The 15,547-nt window shown below is 43.2% G+C and overlaps 1 protein-coding gene across 1 annotated transcript in view; it reads left to right on the top strand.

The window, feature by feature from the left end:
- LOC121281471 (serine/threonine-protein phosphatase 2A 55 kDa regulatory subunit B beta isoform) overlaps nucleotides 1-14,801 on the top strand; it is a 131,542-nt gene extending 116,741 nt beyond the window's left edge. The window contains exons 8-9 of the mRNA XM_041194416.1: nucleotides 12,683-12,774; nucleotides 14,267-14,801. Of these exons, the coding sequence (XP_041050350.1) occupies nucleotides 12,683-12,774; nucleotides 14,267-14,546 (372 nt within the window). The 3' untranslated portion in view covers nucleotides 14,547-14,801. The remainder of the gene's footprint in view (nucleotides 1-12,682; nucleotides 12,775-14,266) is intronic.
- The last annotated feature ends 746 nt before the right edge of the window (nucleotides 14,802-15,547 follow it).

Here is a 15,547-nt window from a genome sequence, read left to right as displayed (position 1 = left end):
TTATCATTCCCTTAAACGCTCACTTCCTCCACCACTGACACACAGTGGCAGCAATGTGTATATTTACAAGATGTATCGCATTCCTCAGGAGGCTTAAAAAGCTGTTAGTTGAAGGCGAGCCCTTTCTTCAAAAGTGCCCAGTGTGTCCCAGAGGTATCGGGACGCTGATACACCACCCAGGAGTGCTATTTTTGAAGTGCACCTGCTTCTGTTCCGGCCCCCAAGAGCAAATGAAAATCCCGGTCCTGGTCTTGCAGGCCAGGGAAGTTCCAACTTCACCACTCCATTCTGAGCTAACTGAAATCTTGTGAACTAGTGAAATGCAACAACTGGCCACAGTACCCCCTGGGTTAAGGCATAAGAAATCAGCCAAGTTCCCTGTTCTTGGTCACTGTCAGCAATTCTTGCTGGAACTGGACTGCTGTTAGCATTGGGTCTGCTGAGATGCCCAGACTGAGTAATCTGCCACCCATGACTGATTAGGCTGGCACTTCAACATTGCCATTTGAGTCAAAATTCCAGTGGTCAAGGAACTTTACCCCATCAGTCACTTAGTGCCTTTGGGAAGATCTCGCTAGGCACACCAAATAAACTGAAAATGGCACTTAGACTGTGCACGACAGTTGTGCTTGATGTATTGTGCAATTGTCGAATAATGGGCTATTTGGTAAAATAGTCAAAGATGACAATGAAGTAAGTGCCATGGACACGAAAAAGGTCGGATGCAATCTTGGACCAAGGATGGGTAGGAACTTCACATGGAATCATTGGTACTTTGTGCTGACTTGACATATGCTCTTGGCATGATGATGACTTCAAAGTCATTGTTTATACCTGGCCAATAGACTGTCTCTCTTGCAAGTCTTCTCATCTGATATATGCCCATGTGTGAGTAATGGAGTTGTTGAAGAATATCAGGTCACAAAGATTCCAATATGATGACCTGCCTGCCTTTAAAAATGACTCTCAATAGCTCATCCCGATAAGGCCAAAATGGTCTCACGTGTTCATGGACATGCTGAATTGAAACAGGCCATCCTTTGATGATGGTTTTCCAGTTTTTGTTGTGTAGAATTGTTTGCCGTTTCTTCGTGCATCTGCTGGCATTTGTGTTATGCAAATTGTACCAGATCAGTTTGGAGAACATCTTCAAGTTCAATGTTAATGAAGTCAACTTGTAGATCTAAGCATACATCTTCTGTTTTTGCTGGGTTAGCTTTGTATACCTGATGTGACCATCAAGTTACCTGGATCGTACCTAATCTCACAGTCATAACCTCGAATCATTATTGAGAGACGTTGCAATCTTGGTGGTGCGATGATCAAAGTTTTTTGCCAAATCATCCCCTGTGGCTTGTGCTCGGTCTCTACGACAAATCTTTTGCTAAATAGAAAGGTATAAAAATGCATGATTCCAAACACTAAAGCTAATACTTCCTACTCAATGTTGGAGTAGTTGGATTGTGTTACAGGCAGAGATTTTGAAGCAAGTGCAATCAGTTTGCCTTTTTGTAGTATGCATGTTCCCAGACCTTCCTGTAAGGCAGTTGTAGCCCAGGGTAGTTGTCTCCCTAGGATTGTAAAATTGCAGTGTCAATGCTTCTGATAATGACTGTTTCAGTGCTTCGAAGAGGTATTGGTGGTCCTCATGCCACAGGAAAAACATATCCTTTCTCAATAATTCTCTTAGCGATGGAGATTTTTGAGTGAAATTCAGAATGTATGGAGACAAGAAATTAAAGAGACCAAGGCATCTTCGAAGATCATCCTTATCTTGAGGAGTTGGCATGGTCTTAATACCCTATTTTACTTGGATTGGGATATATGCCAGCACTGGAATAAATAGAATGGAAGAAATTGATCTGCACATTGATGGGAGACGGTAGCATAGTAGCAATGTTACTGGACCAATAATCCAGAAGCCCAGGCTAATGCTCGGGGGATAAGGGTTCAAATCTCACTATGGCAGCTGATGGAATTTAAATTCAATTAATAACCTGGAATTGAAAAGCTAGCCTCAGTAATGGTTACCATGAAACCATTGTTGATTGCCGTAAAAACCCATCTGGTTCACAAAAGAGATCTGCCCTTCTTACCTGGTCTGGCCTACATGTGACTCCAGACCCACAGCAATGTGGTTGCCTCTTAACTGCCTTCTGAAACGGTGTGGCAAGCCACTCAGTTCAAGGGCAATTAGGAATGGGTAACAAATGCTGGCCTTGGCAGCGATGCCCACATCCCATGAAAGAATATAAAAAGACTGATGATGCATTATAACTATTGAACGCCAATCCTTCATTACATGTCACTTGCATCAATAAGTGCAGATTATGATCATGTTATTGCTTGTTCTTCCCACAACAGCAATGTCATCTGCAATACAAATGCATCCTGGTACAGTGCATGTAATGCAGTCCATGTGAGCTTGAAAGAGAGCCTGGCTAACAGCAAGAAAGGAAGTCGTTGAAAACGGTATTAACCGAATGGGTCACAAAAGTTAGTAAGCGCTTGGGACTTATCTGTAAGATGTACTGACCAGTAACTATGCTTGGCATCAAGCTTCAGGAAGAATTTTGCACCCACAAATCTCAGATTTAATTCTTCTAATGTGGGTATTTTGTGAGGACGTTGCGGATTGAGGCATAGGCTTAATGATTCATCCTCCTTTGTGACACGAGATTGAGCTGCACCAATCTGTGTGCTCTTGTACTCTTCTAGTGATTCTGTCTTTCTCCATTTTGTTTAGTTTGACTTTCAATTTGTCTTGTATGTGGATGCTGCACTTACATGGTGGATCAGTTGACGGACTTACATTCTCCTACAAGTGTAATGTTGCAGCTCCCTTGAAACTGCCAATTTTGTTGAAACATTCTGGATATTTCAATACAAAAACAGAATTACCTGGAAAAACTCAGCAGGTCTGGCAGCATCGGCGGAGAAGAAAAGAGTTGACGTTTCGAATCCTCATGACCCTTCGACAGAACTAGATATTTCAACGTTCAATTGTGAACTGGTGTGATAGGAGTGGTTTCTGAGGTTGATCTGCCTTGTGATGTCTGACTGATTCCATGGGTTGTTACTAGTGTGAGGTCACAACTCGCCTTTCCTGACTGAGCTAACCCAGTGCCGTTACTCTTGATGTGCTATCCCACTCATGGAACTGGCAGGCTATGCGCTGCAACCTCACTACAAGGGCTGGATCTGCGTACCAGCTCTTTATTTGAGCATTAGCTCAACGCTATGTCTTTAAAGTTTTTTTTTTGCAGTCACCACGCAGCATTTTCAACACTCTCCAATGCAGCAACTTCATGGTGGTCTAACCAAAACATTGAGGGCTGTCCCATGCCATGCAGCATGATCTAAGGCTGTTCACCACATCATACCTGTACTTAATCTTACTACCTCTGCTCACCATGTTGTGTTATTATAATGAGATAATATCTTATTTACTGTACAAAACACAAGGCACCAATCTCTCAAAAGGAATTTGCTAAATATGTTGTGGGTTAATTTATTAAGACAAGGCACACGTGAACAGTTATACATAGGTATAAAGCTTGAAGACATCAGCTGTTCTGAAAGCAAAAGTGAAACTCAGAGTGGATCACACACACATTTCCCTTCTAGTGATTTATGCTGATATTCCTCAAAGGCATTTTACAACAAGATTAGATTGTAGAAGAAAGGGAGAACTGAGAGAGGTAGGTGTTTCCACATTTTCGAGGGTGTGAGAATGAATGGAATTAGATTGTGAGACAGTGGGGTAGATTTTGAGACCTCCCACATAGACAAAAACGGGGATGGAAACATGCCGAAAATAGTGGAGTGAATTATCACCTCAATGCCACTGTCATCATGGCTGCTGTAGTATTTCCCTAGGTCTACTGCTGGGTTTCCAGAATCCTCGCAGGAGTCAGGTGATAGGATCTTTCAATATGCAAATTGGGGCCTCTATCGTACTTTGGGGTCCTGGGGTCCTGGGGCCTTTGTTTCCATGCCCAAAATTAACTGGAATCCAGACGAAGAGGAACCCAAGTTAAGTTTTATTTATTCTTGCGGGGCCGGGAGGAGCAGAACCACCTTCTCCCAGCTTGAAAACCGCCCGGTACTGTGGCGGTCCAGAGCTGGCAGATTACATATCTTCCACTCCCAAGCCCCCCTGTCATCCAAGGGCAGGTAAGGCCCCATCTTGAACATGGACCAAGCTTCTTGCTGAGACTATAGTGGAGGCTGGCAACTGGTTATCTGAAGTCCATACTGAGGGGAACATGTACTGCAGTGTGTCTGATTTTGTTACATTAAGGACCTTCCAAACCCACAACCACTACCATCTAGAAGGACAAGGGCAGCAGATACATGGGAACACCATCACCTGGAAGTTGCCCTCCAAGCCACTCACCATCCTGACTTGGAAATATATCGCCGTTCCTTCACTGTCACTGGGTCAAAATCCTGGAACTCCCTTCCTAACAGCACTGTGAGTGTACCTACACCACATGGACTGCAGTGGTTCAAGAAGGCAGCTCACCACCTTCTTCTCAAGGGCAATTAGGGATGGGCAATAAATGCTGGCCTAACCAGCGATGCTCACATCCCATGAATGAATGAAAAAAAAACCTGGGGGTGATGAGGAAGCTGAAGAGAAGTTTGATGGATTTGAGGCGTTTGAGTAATGTTTCCATAGTAATATTTATTTTCATCCCTTTTTTCACTGTACATGAACACCTCACCCAGGCATGAGGACAGGCTAGAGCTACATCCTCCTGCTGCTCCACAACCTTCAATACACGCAGGACAGTGGATCTCCTTCACTTGTCAAAAGTACATAGCACATAACAATGACAACACTGCAGAGATTGGAATGCATCTTGGGATCCTTTGTCAATTAAAATCCCGGAGTTTTTTTCCCGATGGTTTTCAGTTTTTAATTTTCACATCAAAAACCAGGAGGAGAAAAGTGAGCTTTAAAAAAAACTAGGGTAAATCTGTAGAAAGTTGCTTTTTATCATTTTAAAAATTATTAATCTCAATAGAACAGGTGAGGGACTAATAAGGCACAGTTAAGCTAAATGGATCATTGAGTCATCACCGAATAGTTACCAGACATACAGGAAACGAAGGGATAAATCAAAAATCAAAACATTGAAATCTGTTCAGGCTTTGGAGCATATAAGATTGGAATTCATGAAGTTTAATGATTCAGCTCCAAACCTGAATAGGTGAAAGTTCCAATAATTCTGCATTGTGGGATCCAATACAGTGAAAGATCTTATTCCATATTCATCAGGGAGCAAATTCTCAGCAGGTACTCAAATCTATGAGTCTGTGGTCAAGAGCAAAACAATTGGCTGATCCACTTTTGTCAGTTCCTTTCGATATTTCCAAATTTTCCGGTATGTTTGTGGTTACTTAGGGCTGGACAGATCAATATTTCAATCCTACTTCCTGTTGTTACACAGCAAATCAGCAAATAACTTCCTTCCAGTTGCCTCCTTTCCCACTTTCGGCACTGAATGCTGGATCCTGCATTTGATGTCATCACACACACAGACATACACACACACACACTATCCTCACATCATTGTGCAACACGTGAGACAGTCTCACCACTGTTGCATGCTCACCTTACCATCTAGTGGGAGCAGGGCAAATTCTGCTTTCAACGATCTGGCATCCCAGAAGAGTCTGGTATTTATCAATGGGAATCATTTATTAAGAAGCAGTTACAAAGATGTCTAAGAACACCCCATGTGAGGAATTGGGAGGCATGTCAATGCTTGATAAACATGTATCAAGCACAGGGGTGTTGCAAGTTGGCCACTTACAGGATTTCTAATAGGAACCAGGATTGCTAATAAGAATTACCTCTGTTATAGGAAAATGAGGATTTGATGCAAGGCTTCTGTCTGAGCAGACAAGCAAATTGGTGTTAAGTGACTTGCATGGGTCGATAACCAGAGGGGACACATTTAAAATAATTGACCAAAGAACAAGAGGAGAGATGAGGAGAGACTTTTTTATGCAGCAAACTGTTACAATCTGGAAAGCATTGTCGGAAAGAGATTCAATAATAAAAGCGATTGCATACTTGAAAAGGAAACATAGGGCTATGGGGAAGGAGCAAAGATGTGAGGCTAATTGGTTAGCTGTTTTAGAGAGGCACGAGGGGCTGAATGGTCTCCTTTTGTGCTGTCAGTACTTTCTGATTGAAGAGTATTTCCCCTTCTCACAATCCCCTCTCCCAATGCCCCAATCAAATTTTCTCTCCTCTCTTAGATAGTTGGCAGACTTATTGGGCTAAACATTACTTGATGTAATGCCATTTCATGGTGGTGCTACACAGACTAGGTCGATTTCCTGGGGGAGGATAGCACTGCCAGCTGATACTTGTGCAGCTTGCAGGGGGTTCCTCCTTGATATCATTGCGATGGTGCTGTCTTTTCCCAGGGTATCAACTTAGTCTACATAGCACTGCTTTGAAGTGGCACCGCACACACAAATTTTTAGCCCAGTGGGTCTTTCGGACATTTTCTGCTTTACATTTCTACACATCCTTAGTGTGCGTAGTTGTGATCTCCCATTGTGCTGTGTCCCTTTGAGACTGTTTCAGTTTGGCCTCTGCTGTAGCACAAGTAATAACTACAATGCTTTCATTCAAAATTTGTCGGCTTTTTGGTGAGCTCACATCAACATGGATATCTGGGAGTATTGTGGGTGCCATCTTCTTTCTCACACAGTCAAATGCCTGAGCCTATTGTTAGTATACAAGGCTCACAATACCTGACTCTTCTGCATCCAGTAAGGCTACAGAAAAGGCCAACACAACCTTTCTGTCTTTGTTTAAACAATTACTTGCAACAGCTTCACATTGTGACCTTAATTCAACTCAGAATTGAGCTTGTTGGGTGCCATCATGTCTGCCCTAGTCAGGGTTTGCTTGCTGATGTGTGAGCTTTGTCACTTAGTCCAGTGCCCTAGTGAATAAGAGTCCTGAAGGCAGTGGTTTCTGCAGCTAGTACAGGCTCTGAATAAATATATTTGCTAATTTTTGTTGCTGAAAATGATTACCAAAAGGGTATTCATTATGGACCCAGGAACCTTAATATAACCATGTTATGATCCATTCCATTCCCTTACCCTACCTTACAGCCTCTGTAGACTTACTTCTCCATGATCCTTTGTATCTCTTTTCACAGGATGTTGCTGAAGCCTGAATTAGTGCTATTTTTTCTCCTTCTATAACTCCCTTGTTGCAGAAGACAACAAATGCTTGTCCCAGAATCCATCTACCTAAGATTCAAGTACCAGGACCAGGTTAACAATCGGAAAATTCAAATTAATTCAAAAATCACATGAAATGTATTGAAGGGAAAGCCATTGAAGGCAACAGTATGTAAATAGTCCTTTAGTAGTACAGAACATGAGTATTGCTGAAAAAAGAGACATGCGATCAAAGCTTTTTGTCTTGCACTCAGTCGATAGCTATGCAAAAAGTTACCAAACTGTAATGGGGGAACAACAATTTATACTGCATATGAAGAGAGTGCTGATTGGTTGGCAAGTGGTGGATTGGTGGGGGTGTTGCTATGGAGAATGCAGCATGGAACAGTTAGCTGCCCAAATTTGTTCAAATTCAAACCAGGTGGGCCAACTCTGATTGGTCAAGGCATTGCCCTGGGGAATGAATCAGGGAATGACTATTCCCTAAGTTTTTGTTTAGATGAAAAAGGTGCAAAATGTGGACATGTTCCTTTGGTCTGCAAAGGACAGGCCCTGTGTGTGAATATATGTGGCTTCTAGCATGTATAAGTGAGCCATACTGCAACCCTGACCCCAACAATCTTAAATTGGTTTTCAGTGTAATTTGTAGCACTATCAGGATTGCTTAGCAGGTGTTGTCCAATCGCGGAATCACATCTGCTGTTGAACACTATGTTTAGAGATTCCATGCTGGTTGGGTACAGTCAGAACTTTGGCTGTTGCAAACAGCTGAAGGGCGTGCTGTTTAATATGATTTGCCAATCATTGGAGCACCCTGATACAGGACCACTATTGTGAGCACAATTATCTTTTCCAGTGGGACTGCCCTCACCTGGTTCCATTTTTATCTATCTAATCGTAACCAGAGAATCACCTGCACTGACTTCCTGCTTCCACACTGTTACCTCAAATGGCCCTTGGCAAAATCATCTGAAAACACAGCTTCAGATTTCAAATGGACACTGACAATACCCAGCTCTACCTCAGCACCACCTCTCTCGACTGCTCCATTGTTGCCAAGTTATCAAATTGTTTGTCTGACATCCAGAACTGGATAAACAGAAGTTTCCTCCAATTAAATATTGGGAAGTTCGAAACCATTGCCTTTAGTCCCTGCCACGAACTCTGTTACCTAACCACTGACTCCATCCCTCTCCCTGGAAACTGTCTGAGGCTGAGCCAGACACCTTGATGTCTTATTTGACCTCAAGATAAGCTTCTGACCTCATATTTGCATCACCACTAAGGCTGCCTAATTCCCTCTCTGTAATATCACCTGACTCTGCCCCTGCCTCAGTTCATCTGCTGCTGAAACCCTCATCTGTGCCTTTGTTACCTTTAGACCTGTCTATCCCAGAAAACATATGGCTGGACTCCCATGTTCTGCCCTTGTGCCTGTCCAAATTCGAACCAAGTCCTGTTCACCTATCACCCCTGTGCTCGCTGACCTACATTGGCTCCCAGTTAAGCAATACTTTGATTCTACAATTCTCGTCCTTGTTTTCAAATCCCTCCGTGGCCTCATCCTTCTCTGTCTCTGTATTCTTCACCAGCCTACAGCCCTCCAAAATATCTGCACTGCTCTGATTCTGACTGCTTGGGCATCCCTAATTTTAATCACTCCACCATTTGCAGCCCTGCCTTCAGCTATCAAGCCCCCAAGCTCTGGAATTCTCTCCACCTCACCACCTCTCTTTTTTTTTATTCATTCACGGGATGTGAGCTTCGCTGGCTGGGCCAGCATTTATTGCCCATTCCTAATTGCCCTTGAGAAGAAGGTGGTGAACTGCCTTCTTGAACCGCTGCAGCCCATGTGGTGTAGGTACACTCACAGTGCTGTTAGGGAGGAAGTTCCAGGATTTTGACCCAGCGACAGTGAAGGAATGGCGATATGTTTCCAAGTCAGGATGGTGACTGACTTGGAGGGGAACTTCCAGGTGGTGCCCTTGTCTATCTGCTGCCCTTGTCCTAGATGGTAGTGGTCGTGGGCCTGGAAGGAGCCTTGGTGAATTCCTGCTGTGCTTCTTGCAGACAGTACACACTGCTGCTACAGTGTGTTAGTGGTGGGGGAAGTGAATGTTTGTGGATGTGGTGCCAGTCAAGCGAACTGCTTTGTCCTGGACGGGGTCAAGTTTCTTAAGTTGTGGGAGCTGCACTCATCCAAGCAAGTGGGGAGTGTTCCATCACACTCCTGGCTTGTGCCTTATAGCTGGTGGGCAGGCTTTGGGGAGTCAGGAGGTGGGTTACTCGTCTTACGATTCCGAGCCTGTGACCTGATCTTGTAGCCACAATACTTACATGGCTAGTCCAGTTCAGTTTCTGGTCAATGGTAACCCCCAGGATGTTGATAGTGGGGGATTCAGTGCTGGTAATGCTATTGAACATCAAGGGGCGATGGTTGGATTCTCTCATGTTGGAAATGGTTATTGCCTGACACTTCTGTGGTGCGAATGTTACTTTCCACTTGTCAGCCCAATCCTGGATATTGTCCAGGTCTTGTTGCATTTGGACATGGATTGCTTCAGTATCTGAGGAGTTGTGAATGATGCTGAACATGGTGCAATCATCAGCAAACATCCCCACTTCTGTCTTTATGATGGAAGGAAGGTCATTGATGAAGCAGCTGAAGGTGGGTGAGGTGAGGACACTACCCTGAGGAATTCCTGCAGTGATGTTCTGGAACTGTGATGATTGACATCCAACAACCTTTGTGCTAGGTATGACTCCAAACAGTGGAGAGTTTTCCCCCAATTCCCATTGACTCCAGTTTTGCTAGGGCTCCTTGATCCCATACTCTGTCAAATGCGGCCTTGATGTCAAGGGCAGTCACTCTCACCTCACCTTGGGAGTTCAGCTCTTTTGTCCATGTTTGAACCAAGGCTGTAATGAAGCCAGGAGCTGAGTGGCCCTGGTGGAACCCAAACTGGGCGTTAGTGAACAGGTTATTGCTAAGCAAATGCCGCTTGATAGCATTGTTGATGACCCCTTCCATTACTTTACTGATGATGGAGAGTAGACTGATGGGGCGGTAATTGACCAGGTTGGATTTGTCCTGCTGTTTTGGTACAGGACATACCTGGGCAATTTTCCACAAAGTTGGGTAGATGCCAGTGTTGTAGCTGTACTGGAACAGCTTGATGAGGGGTGCGGCAAGTTCTGGAGCACAAGTCAGTACTATTGTCAGGGCCCATAGCCTTTGCCATTTCCAGTACCTTCAGCCATTTCTTAATATCATATGGAGTGAATCGAACTGGCTGAAGACTGGCATCTGTGATGCTGGGTACCTCCAAAGGAGACCAAGATGGATCATCCACTCAGCACTTCCGGCTGAAGATTGTAGCAAATGCTTCAGCCTTATCTTTTGCACTGATGTGCTGGGCTCCATCATTGAAGATGAGGGTATTTGTGGAGCCTCCTCCTGCAGTGAGTTGTTTAATTGTCCACCACCATTCATGACTGGATGTGGCAGGAATGCAGAGCAAAAATCTGATCCAGTGGTTGTGGGATCACTTAGCTCTGTGTATCACTTGCTGCTATGCTGTTTGGCATGCAAGTATTCCTGTGTTATAGCTTCACCAAGTTGACACCTCATTTTTAGGTATGGCTTGTGCTCCTCCTGGCATGCCCACTTGCATTCTTCATTGAATCAGTGATGATCCCCTGGTTTGATGGTAATGGTAGAGTAGGGGATATGCCAGGCCATGAGGTTACAGATTGCATTTGAGTAAAATTCTGCTGCTGATGATGGCCCACAATGCCTCATGGATGCCCTGTCTTGAGTTGCTGGATCTGTTCAAAATCTATCCCATTTAGCACGGTGGTAGTGCCACACAACACGATGGAGGGTACCCTCAATGTGAAGGCGGGACTTTGCCTCCACAATGACTATGAGGTGATCACTCCTACCAATACTGTCATGGACAGATGCATCTGCGGCAGACAGGTTAGTGAGGATGAAGTCAAGTATGTTTTTCCCTCTTGTTAGTTCCCTCACCACCTGCTGCAGTCCCAGTCTAGCAGCTATATCATTTAGGACTCGGCCAGCTCAGTCAATAGTGGTGCTACTGAGCCACTCTTGATGATGGACGTTGAAGTTCCCCACCCAGAGTACATTCTGCGCCCTTGCCACCCTCAATGCTTCCTCCAGGTGATGTTCAACATGAAGGAGCACTGATTCATCAGCTGACGGAAGGCAGTATGTGGTAATCAGCAGCAGGTTTCCTTGCCCATGTTTGATCTGATGCCATGAGACTTCACAGGGCCCAGAATCGATGTTGAGGACTCTCAAGGCAACTCCCTCCAGACTGTATACCACTGTGCTGCCACCTCTGTGAGTCAGTCTTGCTGGTGGAACAGGATATATGCAGGGAGAGTGATGGTGGTGTCAGGTTCATTATCTGTAAGGTATGATTACGTGAGGATGACTGTGTCAGGCTGTTGCTTGATTAGTCTGTGAGACAGCTCTCCCAATTTTGGCACTAGCCCCCAGATGTTAGTAAGGAGGACTTTGCAGGGTCAAGAGTGGCTTGTCAGGTCATTTCAGAGGGCATTTTAAGAGTCAACCACATTGCTGTGGGTCTGGAATCATGTGTAGGCCAGACCAGGTAAGGATGACAGACTTCCTTCCCTAAAGGACATTAGTGAACCAGATGGGCTTTTTTACAACAATCAGCACTGGTTTCATGGTCATCGTCAGACTTCTAATTCCAGATTTTTATTGAATTCAAATTCCACCATCTGCCATGGCAGGATTCTCCTTCAAGATGTTCCTTAAAACCGACCTCTTTGACCAAGCTTTTGGTCATCTGTCCTAATATCTCCTTAAGCAGTTCGGTGTCAAATTTAGCTTTATGCTGCTCTTGTGAAGCACATTGGGACATTTTATTACATTAATGTTGCTGTATAAATACAGGTGGTTGTTTGTAATAAAATATTCTTGGAATTGTGCTTTGCAGGCAAACAAAAATATCCATCAGTACATAGCCTATCATTGGACTATGCAATAATGCATATCATTTATAAGATTGTACTGTTGGTGAGTTTGCCTGCAGAATTGCAACTCTCTGTTGGCTAAGTGAGTAGCTGAACTGTACAGGAACAGGTTTCCGGATTCAATCCCTGAAATGAGTCAGCTGGTCTTAGTCAGCCAACAGTTGAGGCATGATAAATGACCTTCAGCGACCACACATGAATGGTGGCCAGGACTGGTGAATTGGGCCTTAGGTGTGATACCCAGGAAAGGGGTTGATCTCTTCACCAGAGGGAATAAAGTGAACAGGGTCGAGGGGGGGGATCTCAGAGCAGGCACTACAACTGGCCCTATAGTACTTAATAATTAAACAAATCATCCCTGTTACCAATGGCTATATGGGAGCACCTGCCATTCTTAACCTCTGTTTCTTTACTGTTGGTGTTTTGTCAGGTGCATGAATATCTGAGGAGTAAGCTGTGTTCTCTCTATGAAAACGACTGCATCTTTGACAAATTTGAGTGTGTGTGGAATGGCTCTGACAGGTAGGTGATGCTTTCAATCTAACTTTGCCTGACTAAGCAACAGGTCAGTGAAGTTGCCTGCATTCTTTACCATTTTTACCTGGGCTGGAGCTGTCATTTAAATAATCCCTTTATAGGCCAAAAATGCAATTACTTCAGCTGCATGTAGACAGTGTAAAAGAAATTTGAATTCTGTGAGTTAGTATATTTAATCAATGCTAATAAATAACCTGCAAGAATGGTCTCACGGTGGCTGTGAGAGCATGCTTACTGTCCATTGTAGCACTGGTTCTTACAGAGCAGAAAGTCTCTGGTTCAACATCCATCAGCCTCGGTATCTCTGCCCTTGGAAGGCAAGTTGGTCCTCCAGGGTTGCCACCCCTGATGACCAGCAGTGACCCTTGCAATAATGTGTGTTGTGCTCTGGTGAGGACAGGACCAGGCTCTGCCATGACATTCATTATTATGTGCAGGGAGTGGTCACTTGAAATGCGGTACCATAGCCTGGTAAAATTCTGACTTTAGAAGAGGAAGATCATTTGTTGAGGAAATCACAAGGTATAGATAAAAGAAAATTGGCTGATCTTGTGTTCGTGGATTTTCAGAAGAGATTTGATAAGGTGGTACATAAGAGACTTGTTACAAAAAAAAAAATCTCCATAGCATTAAAGGAACTATAACCACTTAGAAATGGCTAAGGGACAGAAAGCAGAGGGTAGGGTAAATGTTGCTCAGATTACTAGGATAAGAATAGTGGTGCCGCAAAGATCTCTGGGCATTCTTGTGATTCATTCATAAATATGATTTGGGCCTAGTCACGATATTGAAATTTACTGATACAAATTAGAAAATGAGGGACACAGCAAACTGTGAGGATGAATGCAGGAGATCGAGGACTGATACAAACAGGATATTGGTGTGAAGACGGGGGACAGATGCAGTTCATTGCTAAGAAATGTGAAGAAGCACATTATGGAAAAAGAGTATTGGTAGTACAGCCTAAAAGATAAGATGCTTAGCAGGTTTAGCAGACGGAGACCAAAAAATAACTTTTGCGTGGTGACAGAAGACCTGGGCAAGGTTCTAAATGAACAGCTTGCGTCTGTTTTCACAAAAGAAGGGGAAAAATGCAACCATAGTTAAGGAAGAGAAAATGTGAAATATTGGAGGGTGTTAGTATAATGAAAGAAGAAATATTGGGTGGTTTGACATTTTGAAATTAGATAAGTTGCCAGGCTCGGATGAAATGTATGGCGAATTGTTAAGAGAAGCAAGAGAGGAAGTAGTGAAGGCTCTTACTATCATAGTCCCAATCCTCTCTGGCTACAGGCGTGGTGCCAGAGGACTGTTAACATTATACCATTATTTTAAAAAGGGAGAAGAGGATAGACCACATAATAACAGACCAGTTAGCCTAACCTGTGCATGAAGAATATTCAGGTGCTTTTTGAGGGTATGTGAAATGTATAAACATAAACCTTCCTTTCTTTCCCCGTGTTCATTTGCTTCACAGTGTAATCATGACTGGTTCTTACAACAACTTCTTCCGAATGTTTGACCGCAACACAAAGCGTGATGTCACACTGGAAGCATCGCGGGAAAACAGCAAGCCCAGAGCAATACTGAAACCTCGGAAAGTATGCATGGGTGGGAAAAGGAAGAAAGACGAAATTAGTGTTGACAGTTTGGACTTCAGTAAGAAGATTCTGCACACGGCGTGGCATCCTTCAGAGAATATCATAGCAGTAGCCGCCACAAACAACCTCTATATATTCCAGGACAAAGTGAACTAGAACATTTGTTTGACTGGTCACCTTAGCACTGCGTACAATAAAACATCAAATTATTATTATTTTTTAAAGGAAAACTTGCCCTCTGGAATGAATCCTAACAATAGTTTTTTTTGTTGTCAGGTTGTCTGTCTTAATGAAGCTGTGGTGCCTTTTGGTATGTGGATCTGTAATTCCCATGATGCATCTATTGAACAAAATGGCTTCTGTTTATAAGGCACTAAATTTCCATCTAATTCTTCTGGCTTTTAAAGATGTAAATATTCAACACTGACTTTTTTTTTCCCTCTCCCTCATGGAAATAGGGATAAAAATTTATATTTTATGGTTTTATTTCTCCACAGCTGCTAATGCCTTGGACATTCTTTATCCAAATAATCTTATTTGCACCGATTGACAGCTGCTTCCGGAGGGCGACAAATGTTAGAGCGTATGTTTATATTTTAAATTTTTTTTTTTGTTCTCCATAAGATTCTCCCCTCCTGTTTCTACATACAATGGGATTGAAAGAATCAAGTGTTTGTCAGCTTAATATAATGAACGGTGTTTAACGAATCAGGGAATTTTCAACACAATTCCTCTAACAGAAGTCTCTTATTTGTGAAATGACCCGAGCAATTTTGTAGCTCAGTATATGAAAGGATGAATTTACTTGCATTGTTGAACAAGCAAACTAGAAAATGTTTAAGTTAACTATACTAACGCCAGTTTGAAAATGTAATTGTAGATTTTTAAAGCCCTGAGACTGTCGGGGCTTTTGTAGGTAGAGTTTTTCAAGTTTTACATCTAATAATGGGAATAATTGCATATAATGACTGAACAAGTTTTACTTTTAAATTATATCCTAATTATGTCGGATTTCAAAATTGTCTTTCCACCCCCTCCCCTGGATAGAAACTTATGTTCTGGTATCCAGTTTCTTTGAAATGTCTTCTATTTATATTGTCCTGGCAGTTTGCACACAAATTTCCTCAGTTTGATTCTTGTAGAGCTAGGCATTGAAT

This window comes from Carcharodon carcharias, chromosome 8 (assembly GCF_017639515.1).
Source record: "Carcharodon carcharias isolate sCarCar2 chromosome 8, sCarCar2.pri, whole genome shotgun sequence".
NCBI lineage: Eukaryota > Metazoa > Chordata > Chondrichthyes > Lamniformes > Lamnidae > Carcharodon > Carcharodon carcharias.
This window is presented reverse-complemented; position numbering and strand designations above follow the sequence as displayed.